This window comes from Helicoverpa zea, chromosome 7, assembly GCF_022581195.2.
Source record: "Helicoverpa zea isolate HzStark_Cry1AcR chromosome 7, ilHelZeax1.1, whole genome shotgun sequence".
Taxonomy (NCBI): domain Eukaryota; kingdom Metazoa; phylum Arthropoda; class Insecta; order Lepidoptera; family Noctuidae; genus Helicoverpa; species Helicoverpa zea.
In genome coordinates, this window is record NC_061458.1 from 2,050,682 (window position 1) to 2,075,027 (window position 24,346).

The following is a 24,346-nucleotide window of genomic DNA, read 5'->3' on the forward strand; positions in this document are numbered from 1 at the left end:
AAGTTTCATGGTAAAGACTCAATGGTAAGTGTACCGGCAAATAAAGAACTATATTGTTTTACATTTAGATTACAGCAAAGATTTTTTTCCAGTACTTACAATGATCGTAGCCTCTGCCAGTTAGCCCTGATGTAGTTGAAGGCAATAGGCTGTCCTATTGCTGTGCCCGCGACTGCAGAGAATACCCGTACGATGTCCTGCTTTCTGATGCCACTGTCATTGCGCAGTGACATTTCCAGATACCTGGAAGTTTAGAAGAAGAATTATTTGACAATCTGAAGAATGTTTGACTTTAATAACCTTAAAACGTGGATTTGGAAAGAATTTTGGAGCCAGTTTCCAGTTTTAGACTTTTGAACACTCATTGAGTGAATCTTGCTGGGGCCCGATTCTCCTAATTTTACTTAAGCAACATACGATTCACGTTCGACTCGATTCGACTGAGATCCAATCCCGACTCGATTACGATTGAAGCGTATGTGGCATTCCGCTATTTTTTCTTTGAAATAAACGTTTTTATCCTTTTCTGTCATTCAATAATGAATCATTTTGTCTGCAAATGATTTACGATTGCAAAATGATTGTACAGCAAACTACCGTATAGACCAAAATTACCAAAATAGCAGACCAATCGCACGCCAATCAAATGTCAATCGAATGCGATTGGTCTTTTATTAGTAGCAGAAAGCCCGATATGGTTAAAACTGCTATTGCGATCATATTGCGATTCGATTTCTATTCGATTTTGACAGTATTAACTTAGGAGAATCGGGCCCCTGTTTTGAGTTTGAATTTAAAAACTTGAAACTTCGTTTGATTCTAAGGTCTGTGCATTGAAGCTAAGTTTTCATATAGGTACTTAATAGTTAATTCAATGAAAATACATATTGCTTATAAGCTTACATTTTTTTCCACCATTGCTTCTTTATAGAAGGTGAAAGTTCCGTATTACAGATATATTAAAAAAAAACTTTATATCTGTAGACCTACCTATGCAACAAAGAAGGTGATCTAGTACATCCGAGCACAGACAGCAGACGATGCCGCTCCGATGGCGCTGTTGCCACTCTGAACCTCTCCCACGCGAAAGTCCACTCTCTGACGCCTCCCGCTCGAACTCCAACACAGTAGACTATGCCGCGAAGGTCTACGTGAATCCTGGAATAAAATATAGTTTTTATAATTATGTATGGACATTAACTCTGAAAAAGCTGTTTCAGCTACTTCCCAAACATCCCAAAAAGGGGGTTCTCAAAACGTCAGCGTATTTCCTGCAAAGGTAAGTTACGATTGTTGGATGCGTCAAGCGGAAGATTTGGTGATAAGCATAAGTTAGCATTCATGTTCATAAGTATACTAGAAATATTTCATAATTTTCTTCTTTCTTATTTCAGTGCATATATTGAACAGGAAAAAAATTGTCAGTACTGGTAATAATGCCCAAGACCGAGTCATACAACAGTTGAGAACTAAGTAACTAACGACAGTCACTTCACTGAAAGTTTACTCACTCATTATGCGCATCAGGGTTCGGCGAAAGCATCCAATTGGTATACATCCTGACGGCATTCTCCAAGCAGTCAGGGTGTTCGAAGTGACAGGCCGAAGCCAGTAGGTCCACTCGGTACTGTGATGTGATGACACTCTCGTTCGGAGACACCTTCCATCCAACTTCCTTGACTGCATCGTTTAGAAGTCGGAGGACGTAGTGCTGGAAATAAAGGGCTGAAGTTAGCTTGTTTTTGGACTTCTGAGAAAGCGTTGCATGGTGACGCTGGTAGGGATTTTTAGAAATTGATTTATTTAATCAGATAGATAGTAATCGGTAAGTGTTCGATTGTGGTAAACTCCCTTTTCAAATTCGGTAGTTTACGTATGATGATTATGTGCTTAGTACTCAAAAGAAATGGTTTATCTCAAAGACAGAGTTTACAATAAAATAGAACATTACTTGGCCTAGGTCTAATGTTACCTACATTTTTAAAGTACACAAATAAAAAATGCTCTTAATTGGTCACATCTTCTTGATCTCATGTCTGACATGATTCATTTCGATATTCCGCATTCAATGCCTGACTCATTATTATTTTTAATTTTTATCAGAACAGATTAAAAGCTTATCCTGAAATTATTTTATTGCAAAGTCATGTATTTAGTTTTTACATTTATGATACTACTAGCGACATCTATTGAGCAATAAATTGAAACTAGAATTTAAGATTCCGGCTAAAGTCTTTGCAGAGGAATATAAAATAGTTTTGATTGTCAGTAAAATAGACTAATGAAGACAATTACATAAATTATCTTATCCCTGCTAACATTATAAATGCGAAAGTAACTCTGTCTGTCTGTCTGTTACGTTTTCACGTCTAAACCACTGAACTGATTTTAGTAAAATTTGGTACAGAGATAGAGTTGAACTTGAGAAAGAACATAGGATAGTTTTAATCCCGGACTTTTGAAGAATTCTCTTAGAAACGCGATATAACCGAACTCGAAGCTAGTAATGTATAAAAATGAATTGCTGTTCAATAGTCTGACTAAAACACGAGAATGGCTTTACCGATTTGGGTTATTTTGGTTTTAAAATGTTCGTGGAGGTACAGGAAAGGTGTAAACGATACGAAGTTTGTTGGGTAAGTTAGTAATTAATTATAATAAACGTTCTTACACCCAAACCTATTCATTAAACTTAAACAAAAAGTGAATGGAATCGTTTCTTTAAAAAAGGTTAGTAAATAGGTAGGTATAAATGTAAATTTAAATAAATACGAGGTGAGTTCGTAAAGTACTTTTAGTACAACTTTTACGATGTTTTACTTTTTTTTTTAAATTTAGTAAGGCATGTTATCTGATTTCGTATATTGATTAACAATCCAGGACACTTTATCGTTCGATAGTAATCAATTTGACTGCAATTATCGGTACCTACGATCACGCATTTTAATAACTCTTCAACTCGTCCATTGCAAATGCCGATAGATACAAGAAATATCTATTCTATACTAATATAATAAAGTAGAAACATTTTTTGTTTGTTTGGCTCCGAAGCCATGGACAGATATGAAAAATTATTTCACTGTTGTCAAGCTACATACTTCACGGGTAACATAGGCTATATTTTATTCCGCTACGGGCTATTGCCCTTTTCTGGATATATTGTTCCAACGAGACGCGGGTAAGACTGCGGGGAAATCCCTAGTATGTAGGGCTGCCATCCATCCGGGTTTCCCCCGATTTGTCCTAGTTTGGAGGCCGCCCGGCCGTCCGGGTGCCGTTTCAAGAAGAGTCCGGGGAAAACCCGGACACTTTTCATATAAGGAAGCATGGAAGCACATGGCAATAGTAAATGGATTAAAAATTGAGTATTGTTCTGTTTTAGTTTCTTTTTTCAGCTTCGTCCGTGGAAAACGTGCGATTTACGCAAAAGGCCAAATTCGAGATGGCAGCCCTACTTGTGTGCAATAACAATAATTAATCTAGATAATAAACTGCACTTTGATTTGCTAAACCTACCTAGGTAAATTTCTCCATACCTACGCGATAATTTTGAAAAACAAAAAAATGCGATAATATTAACGATAAAATTGTAAATTCCATTTTTATCGCATCGGCGTTTAACTTTTGCATTGCATGGTAATAAATAATAAAAAAAACGAGTAAACAACATTTTAAATGTCTTAGCGTAAATACTTTTATTTACTATAATTCCATATTATTTACTTCAAAATTAGATACATTCAACGTGACTTAGTAACAAAAAATTGAAGCATTTTTATCTCTGAATTACATGTGATTATTAGGTATGTGTTCTCCTTATCTATCTATAGTGATAATGATCTATGTAGGATCTAATACGTAAATTAGATTAAGTACGTATTAGCATTGTAAACAGGTAAATACCAAGGGCCAAACAAAATATGTACATCGGTTATCGCTATCATTAAGGAAATCATAGATTGACCTAGACCAAAACCTTCCTTTTAATAGTTAAGTAGCTATTAAAAGGAAGGTTTCAACTCCTTTCTCATTTATAAAGATCTATCTACCTAGCCGGAGCTGCGGGATTGTTCGAAAGAGATACCGCGGCCCTGGTACATAAAAGGCCTACGACGGAACACGACGGTTTTTAGTCAGTAAGAGTCCGACACTCCCTCACCGCTGCTAACCCACGTGATATGCTAAGAGATCCAAAAATATAAGGTACGGCGAGATACCGCATAACTTTGATGATTGTAGATAATTTATATGGGCAATATCCAAACGCTTGCAAATTTGCAGATAGTTAATGCTATTAAGTAATAACCCCGAATTTTCAAGTCATCCTTCTAATATTATAAACGCGAAAGTTTATAAGAACGTAAGTAGGTGTAGGTAGTATCTTCGGCATTTTTTCCCCGGATGTATAATTATCGGCACGAATCTTGAGCTCTGACCTACATCTGCGCAGAAGTGATTTATTAGCAAAGAAGCAATCCCGAGTGACGGCTATGACGCGATGCACTGCGGGCCAATCACCGCTTTACAACGCCCCCGCGCCTCACTTCATACCACAAAAGGGACCCAATAAATTACTTCTGCGCAGGTGAAGGTCAGAGCTCAAGATTCGTGCCGAGAACTATACTTCAATAATTTTATAGAACCAGAAGTTCCCTATATACCTAGCCTAAAATATTTCAGAAATATATGTACATAGCCTACTTTAATCCCTATGTTGGGAAGTAGTTACCTTCTATTTTACAGCATACAGATGAAACTGCGGGCGGAAGCTAGTATTGTAATAAATCCTACTAGATTATCTAGGTTATCTTAACGATGATATTATCTCCAATAATATTTCCCATAATCTTTATTGAACATGTAGGCATAGTTAACCAGTTTTTTCTTGTACCTATCACTCGGATTAATCTGGTTTTTGATAAAATTGTTCCGAGCCTATTCTTATGACGTTAGTAGATTGTAACAAATTGTTCTGATGTTAGACTTCGGACCTCATGACCGCAGTAGAACTAAGGTGGATTATAATCTGGGGGAAACCAAAGATTAAAGTCTAATTTCGTCTTCCGTAAGTACGAAACGAACTCTGTGAATCTTATTAAGCATTCAGCTGAAATATTACTTACCCCATGATCACCATGACCACCACATTACATTTATAAATGGTAATAAATTTTATGATTGTATTTTATAAACTATTGTTAGCTGCCAGTAGTTACAAAGAGGGCAGCAGAGACGAGCGACCATAGACACCTCGCCATTCAGCCGTGCATCTATGCTCGGAAGATTCTTTTTTCGAACGTCATTGTGACAAGACATGTTATAGTTTGACAGAATAAGATTTTGCCGCGTTTCTGATTAATCTTAATTGATTTTCATGTTAAAACTATTTCTTGTTATTTCCTCGTTAAACAAACCTGCTTCTGGTTTTTAAGACTATAGTTTAAAACGTAAATGAACACAGCATAAGAAGGGAATTCAAACATGTCAGACTACTAGCGACATCTATTGGCAAAATCAAAAAGGTGTAATTGTTTTTCACAATTTTATCTGGTTAAACAGCTTCTAACTGCCCTCTTAGCCGTTTATTCTATTTTCCAAAGGAACCGTCAGTCAAACTTAGTAGTAATCTATTGTTCATACCCACTGAAAGGTAGATGTACACACAAAGTATCAGCCTTTACAAAATAACGTGTCTCAGTCGCTGGTTCTCGATCTATCTTATTCACAGTCTTTCTTTCAGCAGTAAAAAAAGAGAACAAAACACAAAATTGTGTTACTCACCCCATACTCCAAATAATGAGCACCTTTCGAGAGCATCGTGTCTATATACCCTAGCGCCGACAAACCCGCTTTCCAAGGCACATAGCTTCTCTCATGGGCGAGGTAGCTGGTCACATCCAAAGCAGTTCTGTAGTCCAACCGCCCGGTAAGAGCGAGGTTCATGGCATCGTCTACCAGCTGGGCACGGTTGATGATGTGGATCTCTTGGAAACGGGTGGGATCTTTGAGGATCTTGATTAAAAGCTTCCAGTTTTGAAGGTCGTAGTTTACGCGGTAGAAACCTGTAATGATTGATTGTTAGGGTTTAACAGATATACGTGAGACACAATCGATTGTCTATTGTTTTATAATTAGCAACATACAAGAGATTAATGATTGTTTAGTTTGGGTAGTTCATTAGTGGTTAATAGCTAATTACATGTTTTCATGACAGAAAACCTGAGGTCTGGAAAGATATTTAATTCTTCGGAACAAAATTTGTATTTAAAATGATACTCTCAAGAGTGAGATTCATGGATACTATACATGGCAAAATTTCAGTAACACTTTTCCTTGATTTTTTTTTATTTAGTTTACAAATTCAAAAGACGGCAAATACCTGTTTGTTGCACATTTGCGATGAACCAGTCATCCGGCTTCATAGTAATATTGGTGACGGTCAGTGACTTCTCTCCCTTCAGCCATAGCTTGGGTTGGGTGGTCTCGAAATCTTTCTCAGAAGCTGTCGTGTAAGATACCGGGATCCACCATATTGGGGATGTTTGAGCTCCAAATGTGTCGTTGATTAAAACGAACCGTTCCTGCAATAACAAATGTATTTTCATTTCTCAAGATTTCTGGTTCATTTTTAACCTAGATTTATAGGAATAGGAAGCTACATAGAAAGATTGTTGCGGGAAAGCTTCCTTAGCGTTGGATTTTACATTTGATCCGCTAATGGTTTTAGCTGTTAGGTAATCTGTATCAACCATCATAGAAGTATTAGGCATATCCCTTTCTCTGTCATCTTATAATAAATAGGTACTATACTCCTCTATCCCTTAGCTATTTTTATTTTACTTTACTTCCAAATTCAACTTAAACATACCTTCGCGAAAAATATGCATAGTTTCTTAGCATCACAAGGTTTCATTCGTCTGCATAATGTTATGAAATATAACTTTATCTCTCAGACTACGACTTGCAATATATTTAGCGTGACTAGCAGAATATTTGAGACGTAATTAAGATATTTCCTTAATCATATTAGAACTATTAACGAATGCATTGTCACGCGCTCATGGGTATTAACTGGGATAAGATAAAATGCCTTGTAAATAATGTGTGAAATTTACCGGTCACGTAAATTTTTAACTACATTTTGATATCGCCAAGATTTAAATAATTATTAGCTATTTTCCGGCAGACACATTTTCAATAAAAAGGCCCAAATTATTTTCCTTAAGGTGTCACCGATCTTTGTGATGAAGCCTTTTACGTACTCCGTTACTTACGTAATCAGAAATAGGAACAGGTCAGGAAGGAGAAAACTAAAGATATATTTTACTTTGTGTTTTACGCAATTATTTATCTTTTTCAATGGCATTAGAAAATTATACAACATTTTAATTCTTTGAAGAATTAATAAATCAAATCGAAGATTATTTCCTAATGACCCATATCGCGATAAAATAATATCGATGTCCCTAATCCGATAATTTTGTCTGAAAAATATCAGCGTTTACGATATCTCAATCATGAAAGCCGTTTATGAATATTGATTGATTATCATTTATCATTATTTTTGCGATAAATAGGAGTGTAATCGTAATTTAATTGTTTATTTTATAGCTGTGTCGCGTGACTACGATAATCATAAAACGTGTATTTTTTAAATTTTGTTCATCGTAACGCCATCTAGTGGTCGTCGAGTATCGAAAATTAAACTATCTTGTTTGATAGTTACGGATTTTAATGCTTGGTGTCGCTAGTTATCCCCAATTTTATTGCAAATTGTAAAACGACCACATTATTGATTTCACTTTATACCATATCAGAACAGCTTTTAAAAGGACTGTTTCCAATTCCAAAATTAACAAACCTGCGTCAAATACAGCGTCCCATTCTGATAATTCCTCGTGACAATCAGGACTGGGAAGCCAGTCTGCAGGGTCCAAGAGTCCATGACTACTGCGACATCAGCATCAAAATCCCCAGTCTTTCTGGCTGCACTGGTGAGGGCACTCCATAGGTCCCGCTGTTCAGCATTACCGTACATCTTGGAGTTCAAGTAGTTGGTCACGCCAGCGTTGAAGACGTCGCTTTTGAGTACGTGGTTTAACATGCGGAGTAGGGCTGATCCTAAGAACCAAAGGCATTAAAAATAAGAAAAAAGCTTTTTTACATAATTCTCCGTTAATAAGCAAAAGAAAACACATAATGACTTCAAGATTAAAGCTTTACGTAATAAACTGAACAAAAAAAAACACATTTAATTTAGTTTAATCATCAATACTCAAAGTTAAAAAGATTTCTAGGTTCTTATGCAAAAACATTAATTAGCCCAAGAAATATTTTCTGACTCCTATACGTCTTGTAGTGCCATTGTCATCTATATTTTCGCTGTGAAAAGGCCTAGTAATAATAATCTCATAAAATATTACCTTTTCCATAAGAAATCTTATCGAATATAGCATCAGCTTCTTCAGAAGCACTGACTTCAACAGACAGTTGATGCGAGGAGTTGAGGGCGTCTAGTTGAAACACGTTGTGTACGATGTCCAAAACACAAAGCTCGGTAATGTTCCAAGATTTTTCGACCTGCAATCGAAAACGCGTGATGAATCAATATTTGAAAATAAAGCTTTTAATAAATCTAAGATAAACTTAATAAGTTTGTTTGTTGTCTTCTAAGTAGCAGCGTCACATGCTCACAGTACTTCATAATCAAATTCTATACATAATCTTGTTTGTTTTGTTCAAAAGAGGCTCTTTATATTTCTATGTTCTAAGTCTTCATTTTTAAGTAATAGAAACGAATTAGGATGAACCTAATTCGTTTCTATTACTTAAAATTAGTAACCCAAAAAAATACATAGGAACAGCTGATCACTTAACGAATTGTTTTATCCAAAACACATTAATTGTTCGCACTAAAGCATACCTACTTGTAAGTAAGTATAACTTCAGAATACTCACAGCATTAACAGCAACATATTCAACGTAAGTAGCAAAGCCCTCGTTGAGCCAAAGATCTCTCCACCAGATCGGAGTCACCAGATTGCCGAACCATTGATGAGCGATCTCATGAGCTACTACAGTAGCCACGTGGACCCTGTCGGTGCTGGCTGATACACCTTCTTCGTATAGCATTGAAATCTCCCTGTAACATATAGCACAAGACTTAGAGAAATGTAAGTAGATGATAGTGGTTTTTGGACAAAGGAATGGTAGGCTTACAATGCAATTTTTCAAATTTATTGGTGAAGGGAAGATAAAGAGGCGTTCATCATTCCAGGATAATATTATAACGTGGATAGATATGAATCTGCATTTGAACTTTCATAGCATAGATTTATTAAGAAAATATATCGGGTGTGTCGTTCACAATCACATTAAATCATATCGCATATACTTTACGATATTCTATGGTGAATAGTGAAAAAAATAACCTAATCCATTCAGTGGTTTAACCACAGGAGTCATTTTTCGTTTTTATAATTTACAACATCATGTGTAAAGCAGAGATAAAGTTAGGAGTATCGTATGTTTTGATCAGTTGACAGCTGTCAGTTTTCAAGGGAGAATTTCAGTTGTTTGTAATGACCGTAATGACTGACTTTTATATGGTGTTCTAATTTTTGCACATTTTTATTCCATTTACTTTGTTTGAAAAAATCATTTTTTTTATTTTTACGTATTTTTCTTTTATCTTTGTGTTAATCGACATATATTAACCAGTATATTAACGTATTTCATTTAATGTGATTATGAACGACACACCCGATATGTATTAAATCAGCATTGTTAAAAATAAACTAAACGCATTCAACAAGAAACCATTATGACACTATGGCATGTACACAAAATTAAGTTCAATCCCAATCCATCAAGAAACTACAACAAAAATTACGCATCATTTGAGCAAAAATAGGAAACAAATTCGACCACTCAACAGGACCGTTTTGTCCCAATATCTGGGATCGAACAATATGTGCGAACGCCCAACCCTCACCCCAAATCAAAGGGATGATAGATAGTCGGTCCCCAGCCGATAATGAAGTGTTACGATTCATTCATCCATCAAGACTCACCCCTGCGTCAGATTTAACGGAGCTGATTTTATTTACCGGTTCGTACGGTTTCATTATTTTTATGAGGATCTCGTCTGTGTTCATTTTTGTTTTGGTATTAAATGTATCAATAGTATCTTGGGTTTATTTTGCTAAAGCTAGTTCATTTTTCAATGACCTATCTTGTTTTTCTTTAACAAAATTTAGAAGTAGAAAATACTGAGATCTTTTTACCGCCTTTCAACAGTTTTGCCAATTAAAAATATCCTTCATCAGACATCACGACATAATTATACGACATTGTTCTTCCATATATCTGACTTTCAAACCTGTTTGCACATCAAAACAATAACAAAAATCCAATCAAAATCTTACCTAAAAGTGAGCAATCCCCAATTCTCCATAGCGCCATTCTTAAAATCCGGCAACGCAATCATATCTATCTTCGGCAAGGGAAACTTTATCTTGTAATACTCTTCTAAATACTTCAGTATCTTGGGTCCAATTTCCAAAGCAAAAGCAGCAGATTGGACGGCTTCACTTCTAGCCCAGACCGAGAACTTATTGTTCGTCATATTCTTGAAGTCGGTTACCGTGAATGCTACTAAGTAAGTAGACATTGGTAACGATTCTGCATAGTGGTCCCATGTGTAGTCCGGGAGTATCTCACTGTGAAAATTTAAGGTAATTAGAATAAGTTATTAGGGTAATAAAGTAATATTCTAATGACTTTGTGCGCGTAAAAGCTTGCAGCTAATGAGATAAACAGCAGAGGTATTGTTAATTCTATTACGCGTTGCACAGTCTAAGACGTTTAATGCAATGGATTATATTTCAAAGAGCACTGCAATGAACGTTTTCTTTTGAAAATTTCTCAGTAGTGTTTAGTTACAGCTTCTTTCATCAGACTTAATAAAAATTCTGCAAGTACTCGTACTTTCAAGAGTCTCATCTATCACTCCTTAAACTAACTGAAGCTGAACGTCAAGACTTACTGCGGACTCTGTCTAACGATGTTCATGTTAGAGAGAGATGTCATGTTGTTTGGTCGTGCGATGCTGATAGTGAACTTTGCTTTGAGAGCTGGTTCGTCCCAGCACGGGAACGCACGGCGAGCGTCCATAGCCTGGAACTGAGTGACTGCTATCCATCTGGAATATTAATTCGATTCCAATTACACACTGAGATTCGTGCCGTTAATGATAGCACGTAGATATCTGTGCTCAGAAGTTAGTTACAAGCCGCCAGTCATCTACATCTATTTATTTATCATCATTGTCTTACGTTACCCTCTATCCTACTGTAGGTATTAAAGATCGTCGAGTCTCCTTAGTGCATAAATAATCCCTATTGAAAAAGGGGATAATACTACCATATCAATGTAGCTACGTACGCTTTTATACCATATCAAAAACACCTGAATAGATTTTAAAGAAAGTTATACATAGAAAACGAATATGAAGACTTTCTTCGATATATCCCTGAAGTAGTTACAACGACATCCATTCAAATGGCCAGTACCATCATTAATATACCCACAAAAGCGTTTCAATTACACCTCATTAAACTCCAGCGGTGCCAAATCTCCAATCAACCGTAAATATACCCAAAATTCAGATACAGTCGCCAGACGAAATGTCCAATCAATTCCGCAACATAAAACCAATGGCCATGGCATTCAAATTTCGCTAACAATACTCGAGGAAAGCAATTAGAAGCTCCATTGTACGACGGAGAATATTAAAGAATGATTTTATTGCTTATAATCTGTCGTTCGTATTCAATGCGACGCGTTTATTCATGGGCCGAAGCAAGATGTGTCGAGTTACGTGACTCGTTCGCCTGTTATTTTGTAGTTATGATTTTAGAGCATATTTTATATTACGTATATTTATAGAAAAGAGCAGGGGGAATAAGTATACTTTTAAATCCTATAGATCATTTTTCAAATAATCACACGTTACCAAATTAACATTGTACCCGAGAATAACCACTTCCAAAAATACATGTTTGATCAAAAGCTATATTTGTATATATTTACGTAATCACATTTCTGAAGAAAATAATGTATGAGGAAACCTTTTATCACGAGTGATTCTTATCGATGGCCGAAAATAAGACTCACAAGAGACTATATGGAAGTGACCCATAGATGCATTCTCTTTTCGTTGTTAACACAACAAATTATCGAATTAATAAGTATGTCATCGATATACTCACAATCATGATCAGTTTTTAAAACCACGGTAGTATATTACTCAATAAAACAGCAAGTTCATACATATTTATGCACGAGAGTGTACTCAGATACTATTGAACTTGACAGTTTGTCCTAGATTGTAATAACTGGTTATTAAAACGAGACGTTACGAAGCATAATAGTATTTAACTTAATCATGGCACTTTAAAATGCTCGTTTTAATTTTCTTGCAAACGTTTTGTAATGAGGGTGAACCAGCAAATTTTTCAATATATTGTCTAAACGGTTGCAATGTTATCAAAAAATTCACTAGACATTACAAAAGTATTGCTGATGTCCGAGCAATCTAAGGCTGAGCAATGTGTTGCTATATGTCTGCGATTGCTTGCAATGTTACCGGCCACTGTGTTGCAGCCACATACTGGACAAAAAGGGACTACATTTTTATTTATCTAGACGCGAACTTAAGTAAAGAGAACAACGTGAATTGGTGCTGCAAAAAATTCTTTTATTCTAACTCTATGTATAGTTCTATGTTCCTTTGGTCCAAACACACCTTTATAGTCTGTAATATTTGATATCTAAGGACGATCGATATCTAATGAACTGGCATAGGATTAACGAACTTATTTACGAAGTATCTGGTTATTACGAAATAACCAGATACTTCGTAAATAAGTTCGTTAATCCTATGCCAGTTCATTCAACTTGTTGCTACGCGAAACTTCCCCAAGTATTGCTCAACTAGGCCTAACTATATTACAAATTCCTTTCATGTTCCAATCTTCTGGAAGGGACATTAAATATAAATATAAAAAAGTATCCGTTGCCAGGCATTTTGCCAATTCCAATAAATATCTATTACGTGGTTACCTTGTACTTCAATAATCATAATAATTTATATGCTTCGGTCGTCCCACCTGTGTGCAAATGTGGAGCGAAAACTGTTAACATGAGTATTTCTACTAGTAAATTGTTTCATCTTTATCAATATAGTCATTTTGACGTCGTATTATTTTAAATAGTCCCCTTCTTATGTCTTTTGCCCAAGTACATACTATATTAAGATCACATCAATTATCAAAATCTAAATTCGAGTCCAAATACAATATTGCCAATCTCTTTTTAAAAGAAAAACTTAGTACCCACTTACTTTTTAACTCCTTTCTCTTCATACGAGCTTCTGTAGAATCCATGTAGGTTATCGTTCAACAGTCCAGTATATCTGACGGACATAACATACTGTCTTCCAACCAGTAAACTGGATCCCAATGTCAAAATATGAAAATTCCTAGGCACATCTTCCAAATGTCTAACAATGTATATCAAGTGATCGTCATCTATTTCATGGATCCTTATTTCATGTATCTTTAATTCAACACCATGGAAAGTTAACTCTTTTGTTTCTTCAACAATAGTCAGATATATTGTCACTTCTCCATCGAAGGTAAAATTCCCTTCATAGATATAAGGTGTTATGTTCAGAAAGTATCTTTCTGGCTTCACGTGTTTAGGCAGCCAGAGATTTGTGATGTTTGTCACTGAAGAATGTGTTGTAGTCTCTAGGGGTATGACTGATCTACTGCTTTCTGTCGTCAGTGGTAAGACTAAGAGCTTTGATTGGTCACAATGGCAGAGCTCGTACTTCGTTACATTCGCCAATTGGTCGACTTTAGGGCATGCTGCGTAGTTGTAGACCAATAAAGAGGCGGTCACGAGGGCTAGCGCAAAAATCACGAGGATTATGAAGGCCAGACATTTGGAGAGGTAAACCCCCCTCTTGGTCTTTGTAGAATAGTCAGCGTTTGTACCGTCCATTATGTTTAGTGGCTCGTGGGCTTGGGTCATTACGTCACCGTTTACTCGACCTGGAAAAGACAAGACTTCGTTATAAATTGCTCAGAAGCATGTGAACAGAGGAATTTATAGTTTAAGATGTTCCCCGCGGTTTGATCAGCATGCTAAGGGAACTAATTCGCATACCTGGTCAAAAGTACCCTATTTATTAAACAAAGATGTTATTTTTGTCAAGTTTTATTTAAAACCGTTATGTAGTTTTAAGTGAAAGAGCAAACATGCTACAATCCACACATCCACACTTCCACATCTGTTTTGATTAGAATTATAGTCATGCGAACGCTAAACCCTCAGCATCATATGATCTACGAAATGGAATAAACCTCAAAAGACCTTATAAGTAATTCCTGCAGCAATAGTCCACTTTATAATAACTTTCATAACAGTAGAGGAACTGCAGCATATTTGGAATACTGCAGGTAACTTGGAATACTTCGATATCTAAATATATATAAACGCCATCTGAGTTTTTATGCCGTAAACATAACGTCAAACGATACACAAAGCCATACAGCATTAAAAACAGGACGCTATCTTGACATTTCGGCTACCAGCCCCCAGCGAACGAGAAGCCTGATTTGAAAACTTTTTCGGTAAGAATGCAATCAGTGGTAATCATTTGCTGTAATACTCTAAATCTTTATTGTAATTATTTTAATTGCGGAGTGACCTTGTTAGTTTAAGATATTACTATGATTTTGTGAATATTTCTAGAATTAAAAATTTGACATGCAACTTTAAGTTAAGTTGGCGTGTTGTTAATTTGGAATACCGTGTTTTTTTTGCTTTTCAGTTTTTTGGGAGTCGGTTTTATTTTTTTGTAAAAGTTTCTTTTTTTGTAAAGAGCCAATGACTATAAAACATTTAGAATTCTATTAGTTTCTAAGAAAAAGTGTTAGCAATTTTCAAAGAAAAAAAAATGAATATAATTTGGAATACTATATTCCAAATTATCTGCACCCTAAGTCAAATCACGTTTTTGGAGTATTTTTAGTTTGATAGGCATTTTGATAATATATCTGGTATTTTTTATATTTGATTGTTCTCATTATTAAAGTTTAATATTTTGACAATAATTTAATGTATTTTTTATTGAGCTATCCCGTTTCTCCTTCAATTTATTTTCAAAAAACAAACTGGTATTCCAAATATGCTTCACTTCCTCTATATAAAAAGCAAACTGCACAGAAATACAACCATGCTTCACAGAAGGAAAATGAAATCGAAACAAAAAAGTTTTTCGCAAAATACGAGTATAAATTGGCAACATTCGTTCGGACAACCGCACGCAGCACCGACGTATGTTCGCGGCTAAAAGCAATTTCGTCGAAAACAAACTCATCAAAATGTCGGTCTGTTTGTTTCAAAACTAAACCGCTTGTTACAGAGTTTATTTGTGTGCCTAGGCTTACTCTGGTAGGTGATGAGAGAATATAGCAAACGTTTTCAGAGTTAAATGGTTAATTTTGGAGGTTGCTTTTGTAATGAAGAGAGCAAACAATCAAACAAATCTTCTGCCTTTTGAAGTTGTGTCTGTAATATTATTTATTGATATATCATCAAACTCTGTACTATTAAGGATCTAGGGCTTTACTTAACTTGAAACTCATAATTTAATATTAATATCTCATCATCTTGCCCCAATTTTTATTTGGAGTCGCAGAATACCTTCTTCTTTGTATATAACTATTCTTCTTCTTCTCTGTTTGATGCTATCACATAACCTACATAATTCCCAGACTTTCCAGCCATATCTTCTTTCACACAATCCATCCACTATTTCCTTGCAACTCAACATATGTATGATGCTAAAGTCACCATTATTAACCAAGCTATGAGTCGAACTATCGACATCAAGACATAATTTTAGAAACTTAGATATTTATAACGAGAAGAACCTAGACCAATATTCTACAAGACCTAGATATTATTAGTTTATCGTTATCAATTGCTTGTCACATGGCAGACGGTTGACTATTGTCAAAGGTACGTACGCAATTTGCAACTACACAAGATTGCTATTGTAATGAAGTTGTACCAACCGTGTGTTGATACAGACGGAGTTAGAATGAGATAATCTTTAGTGTACCTTCACGTATTTGTAACTAAATAAAGATTTTGAGTCCCACTAAGGTATGAAGGGTTTGATGCCTTGACAGCTAGTAGATTATTATTTGTATTAAAAATATTTTGTTATCCTAACTAATATTATAAATGTGAAAGTAACTCTGTCTGTCTGTCTGTCTGTCTGTCTTTTCTTCACGCCTAAACTACTGAACCGATTTGTGTGAAATTTGGTACAGACATAGTTTGGAACTTAAGAAAGGACATAGGATAGTTTTTATTTCAAAAAAAAATAAAAATAAAAAATAAAATTTATTCCGGACATGTAGCGCCATCTATTGGTCAAACCAAAAATATGCCGGAAGTCACAATTCCATGCGAACGAAGTCGCGGGCAAAAGCTAGTTCTATATATATGTAAAGCTGAGGCCACGAAACAAAAAGAAAAATAATAAGAATTTGTAAGTTTGATCCAAGTAATATGCCTTGTTCAGACAACAAAAAAGGCAAAGCTTATTCTGAAGTCTTGTAAAATCGCATTGTTAGTTACCAAGTTTTGATCTTCATTTTTCTAGCGTAACTCTTCAATTAGGTGTTCTTTTTTTGTTGAAGACTTTTGGTTTCAAAGTAGCCACTAACCTACATTTTTTCTTTGGGAAATCTGTGGGTGTAGTATGGGGAGTATCAGACAAAAACCCACCATGTTCCTTATGGAGCCGTTTATGTACCAGGGCTGCGGTAACTCTTTCGAACTATCCCGCAGCCCAACTCACCTTAGAACATAATTACATTACTCAAGTACATTATGCAAACAAGGTTGTTCAGCTAACATTAATTTAGAAGCTAATGTTCGTACATCTAATGGACCTAATGCTATTCCTAACTAGTTCTAAATGGCAAAGGTTTGTTGCTTATTGTAAGCCAAGGGAGTGATTCTAACAAGATTTTAGTTTAAGTTTAGAGGGTAAGTAAGTGCAGAAAGTAATTTGTTTTGCTTTTCTTGTGGCAGTTATTATCTAGTTGCTAATATAATGAGTACTATAATAATTACTAATATATTATTATAATGAGGTCATTTTTTACAATATTTTAATTGGAAACATTTTTACTGTTGGAAAGTTATGCTATCCTCGGGTGGCATAAGCTTTAGGCCTATAATAAGGTTATCTTATTCTAATGTTTAACCTGTACTGTGATTATTGCTAAGTAGTGCCAAGTTTCATCAAAATCCGTTCAGCCGTTTACCTCGATAGTTACAAACATACACACATACATACTCACAAACTTTCACCATTGTAATAATAGTGTGATTACTAAGCAGTTCTCATTACTTCTTCTCCATCTATTTACAATAAAAACTAGATTCAAAAAAGACTATTCTTCACCCTATTTTACCGGTAAAATGTTGACACTTCATAAATCATTTCAATGGTTTCTGAACCAGTTACGCTGGTGCTACTGGTTTTCATTCAGTGGTTATGAATAAAGATTAGGGTAATTTACTTAAATTATATTTTATGTTAAACGTTTTTGGTACAAGATTAGATCCAAAGGGATAAAGCATTGTTATACCAGAAATAACAATATTTTTACAAACATTTAAATAACAGAATTTTTATTTGTGAAAATGATACCATAAAAAATGAACTCATAAAAAGAGCTTTTAGCTTAGCTAAAAATCCGTAGATGTCATACATACCATAACATAAAAATGTAACCATTATTCCTAAAAGCAATTATATATATGTAATATGAAATCGATATTCTTTCAAAAAATATATACTACGCTTTAACTAGCCGATAGCCCTTATATCCTCAAAAAAAACTTCAACAATAAAGAAAATAAAAAGGGGTCGCGTAACTGAAAACGGTCGTAAAATAAAGAAGCGGCTCAATCGAGCGCCCTCATTCAACGACACAATCAACATTGTTCGGGCTCTGATTGAAATCTGTACAAGTAATCAGTGCTCACTTATTGTGTGGTACAAGTTAATAACGATCAGCGATTCTAAAATGACTGAGTTTGTTTTATTGTTTGACAACAACTATCTATAGCAGCGAGTAGGGCTGCATAGCTCGGTTGCCGTTAACAAAAAGAAAGTTTAAGGCAAAGATTTACTTGTATCCTAGATCTGGTCAAGAGTTGGGTGTCTTAATAAATATTTAAGTGCACTTTTGGGATTCATAGTGGGGAATGTAATTCAATGTAGTATCATTAAGTAGGTACATATCTGAAAGTGCACAGCTCACATAAATAGCATATCATAATATGATGGTTATTAAATGGATCGTTCTTATTACAGTAAGGTGAATAAAATAATCCATTTACCAAAGACATTTTATCCATTGTTATGTTTTTTTATTCATAAATAAAAGTCAACAGATTTTTTTTTTAAGTAATTGAGATGAAACGCTCTTCGCTTATACCTTGAATCGCCCTCCTAGGATAACCCTTCCAGCATCTCGTAGATGCAACTTAATACCGCCGTGATGAAACTAACAGACGGACGAACCAACGGGTTAAAGTTTAACTGAGAGTTTTAACTCAACTAGTTATAACTGACACAATATTTGTGTTAGTTAAAGCCAGTTGAGTAAGCTCGGGGAAGAGTTTTGAATAGTTTAGCTTCGGTTAAAATAATTGAATTTTTAAATAGTACTTGAGTGAAAAGAGAATAGACTGGTGTGGTTTTGGAATTTAGTTGATTATGTAGAAATATTATATTATGTATGTCTTGTATATATATAATATCTTGTATGTTACCTAAAATATAAAGTTGTAATTCGTGTCCAATATAAGTACCAAGAAATTCAAAATCATATTCATACATATCCGACGTATCTGAGGGCACGGCAGTGCCCCAGCCAAGACTCGAGCAAAGCGGGCACGGCCGTACCATCTTTTCTCGAAGCGTTTCGCGGCTATTTCAGTCCCCTGTATCTTCCATGTGAACAAAGCTAGGAGTTTAGGTTTTCGATGACCAAGAGTAAGTATTAGAACAAGCTCAGTCTCAAAATTACAAGACATTTGAATAAATAGTTTACCAGTTATGAGCGATCAAAGTTACACCATTTTGTCACTGACTCACTGACCGATCATCAAAAGTCTAAGGTACTTCTAGCAAACTTAGAACCTTCAAATTTGGCACCAAGGTAGGTTATTAGCTACATATAAAGGGAAAATTATAAAAACCTTAAAACTTAATAAAAAAAATAGGAAACAAATTTATATTTGCGGTTTTTCAAGAACATTGTGTATGAATTTTGACTGCATTGATAACTTTGTTATTTATTTATGTACAAAATGTTACTATTTGTTTTATTGTTACGTAGTGGTATATTGTTATTATGTATTAAATATACAACATATGAATAAAAAAGCTAGGTTTAAATGAAATGAATAATGATAAAATCTTTCATATTAATGCAGTGCGATAAACACTGCATGCTCGCTCGATAGGTGGCGTTGTCCTGGTCTAAATCGCGCTATGGTTTCGTTACATAGCTTAGTATAAGTAGTACTTAAAAAAAAATCAAATAATTTCATGTGATAGCGTCATCTACCTCTGATATAAATCTCTTTTATTCTAAAAGCTATTCGATTAAAAAATTCGACAATTTCGAATTTTTTTAGGTTAAAAAAAAATATTGTTTACGTGCTACTTTAGGTGTACATATTTAGTTTGTTATATATTTAGTTAGTTGCATGTAAGTTAATTTAATTTGTTATATACTTAGAGAAGAAAGAGACCTACAAAAAATTAATTAGATCCCACCAAAAACATTAAATGTAAAAAAAAGCCAATCCTCTACGCAATTCCTCCACCGTAAAAAGTTTTGAGATCGCATAGAAGCCAAGTCCTGTTCTACTTTATTTGTAATAATAAATAAATATTTTGTGACTATATCAATAGTTTTGTTCACATTACAATAATACTGTCTTGGCCATGAGCACAAGTTAAAAGTCGCTCCTTGAAATAATGTGCGATTGATAAATTCTATATGGACATGATTTTACGATTGGACTGATTATGGACTGATTGGAATTTGAGATCACCATGGACTAAACATGCGCCATAGTACATGTGCAGTTCATTGATGTTGGATGAAACTGACTGTCGGTCATTTAGTAACAATTGAATAAACTAAAAGTATTTAATTCTGTGATATTAAACTTCATGTTTGACTTTCACCTCTCCAAGATATGCTGTATTATATTTGCAGTTTATTGTGCTCATGGCCAAGTCAATATTATTGTAAAGTGAACGAAACTATTGATATAGTCACAAAATATTGATTTATTATTACAAATAAAGTAGAACAGGACTTGGCTTCTATGCGATCTCAAAACTTTTTACGGTGGAGGAATTGCGTAGAGGATTGGCTTTTTTTTACATTTAATGTTTTTGGTGGGATGTAATTAACTGTTACCCTTTCTCTCAAATAATACATGAAAACCTAATATTTTTTTACTCGTATAATATTCTAAAAATCTTATGATAAAAGAGGAAAGATAATATACCAAAGAGAAGGTACCTCTATAATGTGCGTTCCCAAGAATCTTCCACCAATATCAATTTGTCAGTCATCTATCAAGTGAGACATATTGACGCTAATGGATAAAGAAAAGCTATATGAAGAGTGTTCATAACAATGGTAAACAAAAGTAATTATACCGTTTTCTCTTCACAATATAGTCATCTTTCTTACAGGATTTATTACAGGATCATATGCTATGTATCTAATGTGTTTTTGCAACAATAGGAGTATTTAGTTGTATATAGGTAATTGAACTTACATAAATATGCATGACAAATTATAAAGTACATAATTAATCCGTTAAAATGTTTAGTTTTAATATTAATCTGGATCTATGTAATATTTTCAGCGACAAAGGTATAAACTGTAGTAATAATTTGTTCACAGCAAGCAACAATTAATTGGAATTGCTTTAATATCAAAAACACAACATCCAGACACAACTTAATTAACATAACCAAGTTCAACCAATTAGCAAGACAATACAAAATATTACATGTTGTGACCCCCAACATAAGCTTTCATTTCATAACGACATTTCTCAAATCTGACCTGCAAACAAACGGCTTAACTTTAATTGGCTTGTGGACGAAAGCTTGTGTCATCTCTGTGATCTATAATAAGGGTCGCTCTGAAGGGTTTTCTAGATTTCCTAGCGTTTACATCAATCTTGTGGGAATCATAACAAAGCTTGCTCATCTGGACGCTCGAAGAGTAATGAATAGGAGGAATGAACCACTTCCCTCACGCGAATAAAACGTCGTCTATCACCTTTGTCTGTATGTAGGCCTTAGACTGTATGTATAAGATACGAATTTTTAGTTAAATAAAATCCTGACAGACAGATTTACACACAGAAAACCCTCTTCGTATCTCATATCTAATAACTTAGTGAAATACTCATGAAAACTTTTAGACTAGAGACTAGGGAATTACGCTAAATATGAAAGAATGAAGAGACAGAAGGAGACCGAGGAAAAGATGGATTGACTGCCTGAAAGAGAACATGAATAAGAAGGGATTGTATGTTAATATGACGTATTTTTTTACATATCCACTAAAATCACACGCTAAAATCATCAAATGACTCCTTCTGCTGTGAGTTACGCGGTAACTCTTTCGAAAAATCCCGCAGCTCCGGCTTAGTCTGACAGAGAGAAATGGAAGCAAGAAACATATTGCGCCGACCCCAAATAACTTGGGAACAGGGCAGGAAGAAGAAGAAGACTATGTTATAGTAGGTAGTATATAGGTACATTTAACAAATGACAATACTTATAAACTATAACATCTTTATTCTCACGCTTCATATAAACACGAATCGACAACGGTAACTTGAGAACGAGCATCGATTCATGTGAAAACATCGACCATGTTTGGTTTTCCAATCTAACAACTTATAGTAACACTAACTAACCGTGAGAATTGTCCAAATTAAGTAACTTAAATAAGGTACATACTAGGTAATTTGAAGACCAATGTTGCAAAAATATATTTAAAAACTGTGCGAACATGTATTAAGCCACTGCTGAGTTTTTAAGTAGGAAAAAAAAAAGAAAATTGTGAATTCAATCAAAGTTTTTAGTTAGTGCGATATCGAGCAAATACCTAATCGTTCTTACGTGTGTACTTCCATTCATCTTCATACTGCTTTATGAGGCAAAAATCATATACTTATCGGCCGACTAAATCTTTGTAGTGTGCGCGCGTTCTTAACTAAACACCCTAGTATATTACAATGATACATCTTTCCTTATTCCAATAGGTATATCGCTAGAGGCTACGAGCAAATCGTTTCAAAATCCGTTCTATTTTTCCATCTAATACTGTTAGAATAACAATATCTATGTATCCATGTATTATTTACACAAATGTATCAATAAAAGCATATTAACTTAAACATACCCTTGACAAGCCCTTGCGCGTGTTTTTAGACAATGGCCAAGGTGTGTTTATTCTTCAACCATAACCAAAATATATTTGGCTACCGATTGTCTCGCGGTTTCACCCGCGTCCCTTGGGAAATACAGCCTGTATTGGGATAGTTCTCCAATAGTTTCCAATAGTTTCTGAGCCACGAGCAGATGTTGGCTCTTCTATATCTATACATTTAATAAATCTGTAAAAAAACTGTGTCTGTACATTGAGTATATTAAAAAAATAATAATTGGGTGGGGTTTAGAAACAGCAGTGGAGCACAAATCCAAAAAAAAAATTCTGTCTGTTTGTCTGTATGTCTGTATGTCTGTATGTCTGTATGTCTGTTTGTTTGTACACGCTAATCTTCCGAACTACTGAACGGATTTCAATAATTTTTTCTTTGTTGTATCAGTATTAAGCCTGGTCAACATATAGGCTATAATTTATCTTCGAAACTTGAAGACCTGATGCAGAACTCCAACAGACCAACAAAACTATAAGAGATACAAAAATGGTGCCATGGCAAAAATTGTTTCTTGTGATGAGCATTTTCTGCTGAAATAATAAATTTGAAGATCTGGAGCACCTGATGTGAAACCCCAAGAGCTCAGCTTCTCTGTACCATATACAGGTATGACGTTTTAGCAAAAGTTATTCAATTTCATAAGCACTTTCTATTGACTTATACAAATTGAAGATCTAAAACACCTGATGTGGAAATCCAGGGGCCCAGCTAGACTATAGCATATAGAGGTATGACTTTTTAGCAAAAGTTGTTCAATCTGATAAGCACTCTCTGTTGACGTATAAAAATCGAAGATCTGGAACACCTGATGTGGAACTTCAAGAGCAATACTACACTTGAAATGTATAGAAATGAATGTTATGAAATAAGTATGGTGAATCAAAAAAAGTAATTGGTTCCTCTTTTAGATAACCCTAAAATAATGGACACGTATTTTTTCTTTTCTCCTTCTCACAAACAAATAATAACGAAGATATAACACGCTTGAATTTTGTGTTAAATCACTGCTTAGTACAAATTTTACATACCTAGATGTGGCGTCACGAGCCCCCACTCTCCGAATTTGTTGCGTTTTATCTCATTATTATTTTTTACTTATGTCTCTTCCGGACCTCGGGACTACAGAGTTCCGAATTTTTGGGAGGCGAACATGGGGCCGAAGCCAAAACGCTGAAGCCCTTTTGAGACAACTTTAATGAAATGGTGACACAAAACCGACGATCGATCCCTTTATACAATATAGAAATGAACCCAAGGACAATCCCCGGTGAACGTCATTAAAAAAAAGACAATCCCCGGTTCTGTGCTATACTATTGCTAACTGTGGATGAAAACTACTTGGGCTATTGTGATGGGATGCTAATGGACTAGGAATGGGGAAACTACGGGAACTATGGCACCTGCCGATGACAATGTATTAGATACATGTAAAAATGGCAGGTGGAAACTCGCCAGCTCACTTACTGGGCCCCCGGGAATCAGTCACTGAATAGCAACATGGGGGACAGTATACTCTCCCTGGAGAACTCAGTATATACAGCCCCGCGGGGTCGCTACTTCCCGTCATCAGCCTCAGATGTCCTGCGGTGCTTATATTTCATTTTATTATTGTCGTTATTATCTCAAGAGCCTTTGTGACAATTATGTTAGGGTCGACTTCCAGTCACGATGCAAATGAGTACCAGTGTTT

The 24,346-nt window shown here is 35.0% G+C and overlaps 1 protein-coding gene across 1 annotated transcript in view; it reads right to left on the minus strand.

Moving 5' to 3' along the window:
- The window catches only part of LOC124632170 (aminopeptidase N), a 39,705-nt gene that overhangs the window by 3,462 nt on the left and 11,897 nt on the right, over positions 1 to 24,346 (minus strand). The window contains exons 2-12 of the mRNA XM_047166878.1: positions 13,406 to 14,120; positions 11,048 to 11,203; positions 10,428 to 10,721; positions 8,959 to 9,142; positions 8,424 to 8,580; positions 7,862 to 8,121; positions 6,380 to 6,581; positions 5,782 to 6,062; positions 1,512 to 1,711; positions 991 to 1,158; positions 100 to 243 (exon numbers count right to left, since the gene is read on the minus strand). Coding sequence (XP_047022834.1) covers positions 100 to 243; positions 991 to 1,158; positions 1,512 to 1,711; positions 5,782 to 6,062; positions 6,380 to 6,581; positions 7,862 to 8,121; positions 8,424 to 8,580; positions 8,959 to 9,142; positions 10,428 to 10,721; positions 11,048 to 11,203; positions 13,406 to 14,120 — 2,761 coding nt within the window. The remainder of the gene's footprint in view (positions 1 to 99; positions 244 to 990; positions 1,159 to 1,511; positions 1,712 to 5,781; positions 6,063 to 6,379; positions 6,582 to 7,861; positions 8,122 to 8,423; positions 8,581 to 8,958; positions 9,143 to 10,427; positions 10,722 to 11,047; positions 11,204 to 13,405; positions 14,121 to 24,346) is intronic.